This window comes from Tachysurus fulvidraco, chromosome 5 (genome assembly GCF_022655615.1).
Source record: "Tachysurus fulvidraco isolate hzauxx_2018 chromosome 5, HZAU_PFXX_2.0, whole genome shotgun sequence".
Lineage (NCBI taxonomy): Eukaryota > Metazoa > Chordata > Actinopteri > Siluriformes > Bagridae > Tachysurus > Tachysurus fulvidraco.
Genome location: NC_062522.1, coordinates 19,511,738 through 19,522,352, shown reverse-complemented (window position 1 = coordinate 19,522,352; position 10,615 = coordinate 19,511,738). Strand labels below are relative to the sequence as shown.

Here is a 10,615-nt window from a genome sequence, read left to right as displayed (position 1 = left end):
TAGCAGTATCTACAAAAAGATGTATGTCCTTATCATTTAATAGATGTTGGTGTATATCAGCAGTCTACTGTATGCATCTAAAGCAGTTGCACTCTTTGAACACAGGAGGTCCCAATCTTCACACCCCATAAATCCTACATCGAGCATGCTGACTGATCTGCAACAGCCGGCACACATCATAGGTTATACGGTTACATGACTGTATACAGATATATATATATTAAAAGTTCAAAAGTTCTTTGCGTAGAATTCAAACTACACCATCCCTGTGACGGTACCTGAGAAAGAAGCCACTGAGCTCAGGCATTGTGCCTTAAGTTGTAGCTCTATTTGGGGTTAAAATAGTACTAAACCACTACTTTTGCTTTATTTAATTGTGTACAGATAAAAATGCACATTGTTTATAATATAGGATTAAAAAGGAGTCTTTTCATTTAGCATTTTGCATCATCAAAACTTTATTCAAAATATTCTGATCATCAAATTCAATCATGAAGCCAGTATCGTAAATGGAATCGAATTGAATCATGACCACATTGTGATTGATTACAGAATGCAGTTATGAATGCAGCATGGGTGTGTGTCTGTTGCAGGGTAGAGTTGGAGAGAAATCTGGATTCTTCCCGGCAAACTACATTATCCGTGTGCGCTCAGGGGAGAGTGTGTACAAGGTCACACGCTCCTTTGTGGGGAATCGCGAGATGGGCCAAATCACACTAAAAAAAGACCAGGTTGAAAATGTCTCACACGTACAATACGACACGTGTACACCCGATGTACTAATGAGTTATGCCTTGTTTTATAAGAAATGCTCAACTACAGTATACCTATATATGTGTTTGTACGTATTTATATGTATATATTTCCTTTGCTGTGCATTTCATTAATTACATATAAGAAATTGCAAGGCACCCCAACTAGACCTTGAATGGTCAGTGACCCAGTTTGTGTTTGTCTGTATATGTTTCATTGTTAATACTGAAACTGTTGTATATTGTGCAGATTGTGGTGAAGAAAGGAGAGGAGGTCAATGGCTATATGAAGGTCAGCACTGGGCGCAAGCTTGGCTTTTTCCCTGCAGACATTCTTCAGGAGATCTGAGTGTGTGTGTGTGTGTGTGTGTGTGTGTGTGTGTGTGTGTGTGTGTGTGTGTGTGTGTGTGTGTGTGTGTGTGTGTGTGTGTGTGTGTGTGTGTGTGTGTGTGTGTGTGTGTGAGAAACATACAGTGTATCTGTATGTGCTTATCTCAATGAATAACATAATTCATGTTTGCTTGCTTTGGGTTGTTGTGGCTTACGTGTTTTAACACAAAAAAGCTGATTAAGATTGGGGCAGTCGTGTCCTAATGGTTAGAGAGGCTGACTCGTAACCTGAAGGTTGTGTGTTCGAGTCTTGGGCCGGCCCACGACTGAGGCACTGAACCCCCCAACTGCTCCCTGGGCGCCGCAGCATAAATGGCTGCCCACTACTCCGGGTGTGTGTTCACGGTGTGTGTGCACTTTGGATGGGTTAAATGCAGAGACCAAATTCTTAGTATGGGTCACCGTACTTAGCCGCATGTCACGTCACATTAAACATTTGAACATGATCCATTTCCTGAAAAAGTTTCAGCACATTTAAGCACGTGTGTGTATTGAGGAGACATGTAAATAGTTAGTAATAGTTATTCACAATCCCTGAATTGATCTTAATCTTTGGTTGCTTTCTGTGTGCATGTTTTTCCTCCCACTTGGGAAAAGATTTGTATGTTCTCTGTGCCTTTTTATGTTTTACACAAGCTATCATTAGCTGGCTTGCTTGTTAACACCGACTCCATGTAATGATGATGTGAGGTGAAGTAAAATTGATTCCATTTTGACTTCACTGGCAGACATTATTTCTAAAAGCAACTGCTATTTATTGATTTTCTTTATAATTAAAATTTTGGATGCAGCAAATGTTCACTGTAAAGATTCGGTTCATAGCATCAGTGATTATCGTCATTACTGTCCACCTTGTTTTATTACCTGAGTTAAGTCACCTGTCTCTGCCTGCTCTTATACTGATGCTCAAATAGATGCTGATTGTAAATAAGTAAATTCTGCAAAATTTCTCATTGTGTGAGTTGATTCCATATTTTTAAAACTATTAATAATGTATGTGTGTGCATTCTCTCCTCTGATAGTGATGATACACGTGTGTCATTGACATTTTCACATCTGAATCTGAAACTGAACTGATTACACACATCTGTATAACTATGCCAAATACCAATCACCTTTGGAGAGCAAATGGAATTGGGACAATGTGCGGAAATCACACTTGTGATGTTTTGGCCATCTTTAGTCAGACCTTGCTAGCCATGCTTGCTAAACTGTTTTTGCAAACTATGATATATATTGCATGAATGTTTCATAAAGCCATTTTAGTGAACAATTCAGTATAGAGTCAGTGAATGTTCTAAATTCACTCAAGCTCCCCAAATGATGATATACCATAACTTATCACATTAGTGATTTATTTTTATAACACCCTTTATCTCTTTTCAGATCTTTTATTTCAGGGACTCTCTTTTCTCCATCATAATTTGCATTCTCTCTCTCTCTCTCTCTCTCTCTCTCTCTCTCTCTCTCTCTCTCTCTCTCTCTCTCTCTCTCTCTCTCTCTCCCCCCCCTCCCTCTCTTAATCCCCCAAATTTTGTCAGGTTTTATTCATTTTAAAATGTGCCTGTGAGTCATAATAGTATGTTACAATCCTCTGCACATGTGCATGCAGATCCAGACCCACGCAGCTCATCTTCCTGTCACTAGCAGGGCATGAAGCGTGCACAGGTAAATATTAAGATTCAGAAGTCGCATGATTGGCTGACAGCAGCCCTCTTCAGATACGGGTCACATCCTGTGGATGGCTGGCTTCGTGCTGTTCTGCAGAGGACATGCCAGGGTGACCTCAGAGCTGCTATGTCATATTTGACTTATGACCTCTGTCAGTTTAGGTAGACAGAAGTTAAGGGGCAAAGTGAAGATAAATCAAGAGGAATGAAGTGCAAGAAGTAAACAACTTAAATCCACCACTATTATTATTATTATTATTATTATTATTATTATTATTATTATTATTATTATTATTATTATAAGAATACTAATACTAATAATAATTATTCTTATTCTTATTATAATTATAATTATAAGAATCAGTAGTAGTAGTATTTCAGAAAGTGCACAAATATATCTATATTTCTATTTTTCTACTTTTCTATACTCACCAGCCACCTTAAGAGGAGCATGCTTCTAATACTGGGTATTAATTGCCTTTGCTCTCAAAACTGCCTCCACTGATAACGATCCTTTGAGGTTTTAAGGGTTCATGTTGAATCACTGTCCTGCTGAAATCACCTCTCTTCCATGCCAAACACATCATAAAAGGGATGGCCGATGAAGAGAACTGAGCTTTGAGGCGTTTGTGATGCTTTGTGACACAGTACATTAGCTTGCTGCCATGATAACCATAATAGTATGGCTGCCATGATAGACATTGTAAGACATGTAAATTGGGGATGCACATGATCAGCAATAATACTCCATCCATCCATCCATCCATCCATCCATGCATCCATGCACACATTCTGGATGCACAAGGCAGAGTAAACCCTGGACAAGATGCCAGTCTATCACACATAACCATTCAAACCCCTGAGGCACAGAAGGAACATGCAGACTCCACACATACGACTAAGCCAGGAATCAAACCAGTTTACCAGGAAGAGCTAACCACCAAATATGCAATATGTGTGAAAGGAAAACATTACATTAGCTCTACCAGTCTGCACTGTCATCACAAGGCAGGTTGGGTCTATGGAATCATGCTATTGGTGCCAAATTCAGACCCTATTATCTGCAAGTTTGTTTCAGCAAATGAGATTTATCTTACATCAACATTGATGGCATTTAGCTGATGCACTAATCCAGAGCAATTGAAGGTTAATGGTGTTGCTCGAGGGTCAAACAGTCCTGGGTTTTGAACTAGATGGCATTTTTCCAAACTTCATCTGTGTGTTTTGGTGAGTCTGTGCCAACTGTAGCCTCAGATTCCAATTCTTTGGTGAGAGGAGCCTCAAGCTTTAATGCGTTGTGTGTTTTGAGATGTAGAATGAGTGTGATTATTAATGTATCCTGCCTGTGAGCTTGAGCTGGTCTTCTCCTCTAATCTCTCTCATCAACATGGTTGAGCTCACTCAACTATGCCACTGCCACTCACTTGATGTTTGTTTTTTTCACACCAGACTTAGAAAACTAACTGTTCTGCATGAAAAGCTCAGTTTCGGAAATACACAAACCAGCCCCTCTGACATCAACGACCATGCCACAGACCGTCAGTGAGAGAATTTATTTCTCATTCTGATGTTTGATTTGAACATTAACTGAGACTTTCCCGTTTCTGCATGATTTTGTACATTGTGCTGCTCCGATGATTGGATGATTTGGATAATTGATATAATTGTTTGTGGTTGGTTTGTTCAGTTATTCTTCTATTTGATTATCTATTTTTTCCCTTGTTCATGCATTCATATTTGTATTCATTCTTTAACACTAGATGATGCTGTTGTCTCTTGTTCTCCATTGTGCTCCACTGTCCATTCACCCAACCAGATCCCTCTATCTCCTGTACAGAAAACTCTCTCTCTCTCTCTCTCTCTCTCTCTCTCTCTCTCTCTCTCTCTCTCTCTCTCTGTCTCTCTCTGTCTCTCTCTGTCTCTCTCTGTCTCTCTCTCTGTCTCTCTCTCTCTGTCTCTCTCTCTCTCTCTCTCTCTCTCTCTCTCTCTCTCTCTCTCTCTCTCTCTCTCTCTCTCTCTCTCTCTCCCTCTTTCTCATTTTTGTTTGTACTCTAGCTATGACATCTTTCACCGTCCTTCTTTCATTTCCAGAACAAATCTATAACCTGTTTGTTCAGCTCTTGTGAAACGTATCTCCTACAGGCTTCAGGTGAACAGAGCAAACACACAACTCTCGCTCCTTCGGCCTGACTTCAGTCGTGTACTTCTAAGCCTTAACCACAGACCTGAACAGAGAGAGGCATCTAAATGCAGACATTTAAGCTGTTAAAGCTGCAGAGCTAACTAAATACAAAGGCAAAGTTAGTTTGCAAAAATGAAGCAAGACTATGTGGCTGTTATTAATTGCTTGCCTGCCTGATTTCTCAAGACTGACTTGTGAGCTTGGGAAACTTGTGTGATCTCTTTTTTTGTGTAGGCAAAAAAATCTTGCAGTTTATTGTTTATACACAAAGGAGAATGCATATCACGCTCTGATTCACCATGGACTGAGATAATTACAATGAGCAGATGAGGTGCCTAAAAGGATGTTCAATAATTAGCAGGCAAGTATGTTTAAAAAAATAAAAATAAATAGATAAATAAATAAATAAAGGCAAAGAATATAATTGGAAACAGTTTAATAAATCACACAGTGGACAGAGGTATTTTGCTCTGCAAAGCTGAGACATTCCAATCTGGCTGATCAAATTAGCTTTCCTTGAAATTACACATACAGTGTGATGCTGGGAAGATGTAAATGTTATCTGGCAGTACAGAGGTGATGCTTACACTTTCTTTTTCCAATAGATATCTCCTTAATGTTTGGAACTGTCTCTGATTGGGAAACCCAGAGCAACAAGAAGGATTTTAGTTTGTTTTTTTTTGTTTACTTGAGTACTTCAGCTCAGATTTATTGCTGTGCCATGAGCTGTCTATCCTAAATGATGGATAATCCTAAACGAATGAATAAATTAGCTTTCTATATTTAATGTTTTCCCCTCTCAAAGCCGTGTTTATATAGTATCTATTTCTGGTGAGACATGCTCCTGTGTTGGGTCGCCTCGGCATGAAAACTTAGGTGCCTAATGCTTAATGCGTTTTTATACTCAAACATATGATTGCATTCAAAAGCCTGTCCATCCACTGGTGCTTCAAATCATATTACGGTCCAAACAAAATCCATCCATCTACGCTTTGAGACACTTTTAGGCTTTGAAAAATGCTACAAATGTGTTTAGAAACTAGGCTAATAGAATAAAAGTATTTCTCACGGCAAGGTACGAGATCGAGCTGATATTGATTTTAGCACATTGTTTCAGAGCCTCTTGTTCGCTCCATTAATGTTTCTCTTCTCCAGTCCGTCAAAGCCACCAAACTACATTATGGCATTAGAGAACAGAATCGGTTATTTTTACATGTCTTTTTTCCCCCTTCTGTTGAAGCTGTTGCATTATCTTTATGCAAGTGAATCTCTCTCTCTCTCTCTCTCTCTCTCTCTCTCTCTCTCTCTCTCTCTCTCTCTCTCTCTCTCTCTCTCTCTCTCTCTCTCTCTCTCTCTCTCTCTCTCTCTCTCTCTCTCACTCTCTCTCTCATATGCTCTTTCTTTTCTGTAGCTGTTTTGCCAAACCCTGTAATGGTTGAATCTATGAGGCATAATATTAAATCTCTGACACGGCTCTTTGGGAAATTATTGAAGGAAAAAAAAAAAGTTCTTATTCTGTCTCATTTTTCACTGTGGCTGAATTCAATTATCTAATATGATTTGTATGCTTTATTAATTTTCATTATTCATATATTCCGAGTGGCTTTGCAAATGCAGGCACGTTAACAATAGCTCCGAGTGATTGTAGAGGGAAATGGGAGTGACACTGACTTTCGTTAGATGACCAGAGAGATGTGTGGATGTTCTGCCGCTTGTGAGGTGAGTCACCTGGAGTGAAACACCACCGGAAATTCAGTGGCGCTCTGACAATCTGCTCCAGTCAAGACTCCGAGATATGGAAGATTCAATTCTCACCCTGACTCACACTCTACAGTCTGTCGCTCAGTCTCTCTCTCTTTTTTTCCCTCCCCATCTATCTGTCTGTCTTTCTGTATCTTTTTCGGTCTCTGTCTCTCACACAGACACACATGCTCTCACTAATGAGTCTCAATAATAACATCAGTATGATCAAGAGAGACAGAGGAAGTGTTAGGGTGAAGACAGTAGTTGCTACACACACCACACTGAAGAGGCCTGTAGGGACAAAGGCCTGGAGAGAAGGCTGTAGGGTTAGGAGCAATTAAGAGCACTGGAGTCACACACGTTCACCATTGGAGACGCGTCCACACACACACACACACACACACCTGCCCACAATGTGGCTTTGTGCCCCTGAGGAGTGCCGGTAAGAGTTTGTGTGACAGTGTGAGCGATTGTCATCATTAGCATTATTTATTCGCTAAGCACAGGCTCACTGCAGGGCCAAGACTAATAGAATTCAGGAATTACAATGAGAGAGTGTGAGTGTGTGTGTGTGTGAGTGTGTGTGTGTGCGTGTGTGTGCGAGAGTGTGTGTGTGCGTGTGAGAGAGAGAGAATTTGTAAATGTGCATGCATGTATGCCTTTTCCCGCCTGCTACACAACCCTGTCAGGAAAGCCATGGTAAAAATATATTCTCAAATTTTAGTGTTTCTGTGAGATGCCATATTTTCAGTTATATTTTGCCAGATTCCTATTTTCTTTTCTTCTTGGCTATGTTATGGTTATGTAGAATACTCATCCCAAGAAACAGCGAGTTAAAGATTAGTTAGTGAGGTGTACTGTATGAGAAGTTTGCACTCCAACAAAAAAGTGAAAAATATCTTTAATATAGTTGAATTGATCTATTATTTAATATGTTAAGATTACATAGGATTAAAAAATATAAGATTATGAAACATATTTTATCCTAGATTTATTTATTTATTTACAGATTTTTAAATCATTATTTATCATTATAAATTTTATCATTTATCATTTTTTATATTTTGTTGCCAGATAATTTTACAGAAATAAATATAATTTTTAGAAATAAATGCTGTAAATGCGAAAATTACCAGCAGGCAGGACTATTTAAGTAAAAAAAAAAAAAACAAAAAAAAACAAAACACCTAGATCAAGGTTCGGCTAATATACATCTAAAATCTTCCTTTAAATCTTCTGCAGTAACTGATATTTTAAGGTCAGCGTCACACTGAAGCCTAGGAATACTGGGTACAAGGCAGGAATACACCCTGGATGGTACACCAGTCAGTCATTGTTCCTAATGTTTCCTTGTATTTTTTTTCTAAACAAACCTATATCTATTGAGCAGACCCCTGTGCCATTGGAGCAGAAACACCCCATGACTACAGCTGCTCTGGAGTTCATGTTTCACACCCAAGGTAACTCCAGGGAGCCTTGAGCTGTTAGGAGGCACATGTGTCATCGGTGGGTCTAAAATGAACAGACATTATAATATATATTATAATATATGTATATAAAAAATTTTAAAGAGTGGAACTCCTATATAAGTATTATTAAATTCATGGGTAACGCTCTACAATAATTCTACATGAATAATCATGCACAGAATTAATACTTATTAAATTATGAGCTAATGATGACTTAAGTCATGTACTAATCATGAACTAATGAAGAGCTAAACTAAGACTTAGTTTAACTAAGGCTTAACTAAGACCCTTATAAATTCATGAAGAACAAACAGTGTGGGTAGGTTTAGTATATTAGTTTAGTTTATTTTTATTAATACATTAATCTATTAATGTAGTGGCTCAAATGATTACGACTCTGGGTTGTTGATTGGAGGGTCAGGGTTTAAGCCCCAGCACAGCTAACTGCCACTGTTGGCCCTTAAACAACGCCCTTATTCATCTCTACTTCAGGGCTGCTGTATCATGGCTGACACTGTGCTCTGATCCCAACTTCTATTAAAAAAATAAATAAATAAAAATGCTGGGATATGTGAAGAATTCACTGTGCTGTAAAGTTTATGTGACATAAAGGCTAAAAATTCTGAATTGAATGTACATGATTTCAAATTGTTCGTATAATTTGCCATATGCAGCTGCGTACACGAACATCATTGGATGATGCTGGATTACCTTTATGATATACATGAGCTATTTGTCTCAAAATCGAACTGTAGTAGTAATCAGAGCTCTGTAATGGCTCGGGCTCAGGACACTTCTCGATTAAAGTGAAATTAATACAGCAACATTTAATTCATTTACCAGATTCTATTATGAATTAATGATATATTATCTTTTAAATCCAGCATTCTATAAAATTCTTTTCTAGAAAGGCTCTATATTAGTTCATGGTTAGAACATGTTTTAACTCATCATTGGTTCATATTTGTTCATATTTATTGTGGCTTATTCTGTTGACTGTTGTGTTGGACCCTTGTGCTGTTTGGGAATTGATCTGTGATCATTTGTAGCTAAGGATTTCAGAGTCAGTGCATAAGTGAGCGAGCCATGAGATGACACACACACACACACACACACACACACACACACACACACACACACACACACACACACACACACACACACACACACACACACACACACACACACACACACACACACACACACACACACACACACACACACACACACACACACACACACACACACACACACACACACAGCTTGTATCTTGAGTGTAAGTTAATTTGAGATTATGTGGTTGTAGAGAATGTCAAAATATAACAAAGTAAATAAAAAAATTCTGTTCATTTTTGCGCTGTTATCATTCATTCACCTACACGGTGCTGTATTTAAATACAAACTGAATTAGGTGAATAAATCTTCTCCAGTTTTTGTCAGGTAACGTGAGGAATTACACTTTAGGGTATGCGGTAGTCGATACTGTGGGTTGAGTGTGAAGTAAAGAGTACACAGTGATCAGCGGTGTTGAAATATTACATGCTTAAACATTCACTAGCTCCCAGTACGATGGGTGACAAAAGCAGCGATGACGTTACATATTTACATTTAGAACACTAGCTTCTCAAACGTTGTGTTTAGTACACTTCAAATTCAAGTGCTTGATGCTGGCATGCTTCATCATTACTAGCATGAGTTTAAAATACTACATGGTGGAGAACTCTAGATGAGAGCTGAAGTGCTCTGTGGTTAGTACACTAGATACTAAAGTGCTTTATAGGCAGTAGACTAGATGCTGAAGTGCTCTGTAGTTAGAGCATAAGTCATGACTCCAGAGAGGCCTCAGGGGCCAAACTCTAGCTGAGAGACTCGATCTTTTCCTACACTTAATCGATATTGTGGCCTCGATAGGAGAGAGTGGAGAGGTTGAGATTGTGGGATGAAGGATGAGAGTGGGGTTACATTTAGTCACACAGGACTCTTGCATATCATAGCTGACTTGGGTTTTTCAGAAGACAGCAGAAAAGAGAGAGAGATAATGAGGCTCAGAAGGAAGAAAAGTCTGAGGAGAGCTGCTGCGCTAGACCACAGGAGAGAAACGAGAGGAGAAAAGAAGCCTCTCTCTGACCAGGTCAGCACCCACCAAACACAACTCAGCTTTTTCCGTTTCTGTTTTGTTTTTCTTGCTGTTATCTCTTGATTTTTGTCTATATAGTGCTCTGTAGTACTGTGGTCTGTGTGTCATTATTTATGGCTTAATCGCTGATTTGGACTTTGATATTTAAAACTGAATAAAACAAGCAGCAAGCTTTCTTAAAAAAAATCTGAACACATGATCTGTTCAGTCTGAGTAATGTGTTTATTTTCAGTTACACAGTTACAGTAAATGTTTTATCCTGGTCAGGGTCA

General features: G+C 38.8%; 1 protein-coding gene across 2 annotated transcripts in view; it reads left to right on the top strand.

The window, feature by feature from the left end:
• LOC113643184 (SH3 and cysteine-rich domain-containing protein 3) overlaps window positions 1-2,095 on the top strand; it is a 7,683-nt gene extending 5,588 nt beyond the window's left edge. For both annotated transcript variants that reach the window (XM_047813873.1, XM_047813872.1), the window contains 2 exons: window positions 594-731; window positions 1,003-2,095. In XM_047813873.1, the coding sequence (XP_047669829.1) occupies window positions 594-731; window positions 1,003-1,101 (237 nt within the window). In that variant the 3' untranslated portion in view covers window positions 1,102-2,095. The remainder of the gene's footprint in view (window positions 1-593; window positions 732-1,002) is intronic.
• Window positions 2,096-10,615: the final 8,520 nt, after the last annotated feature.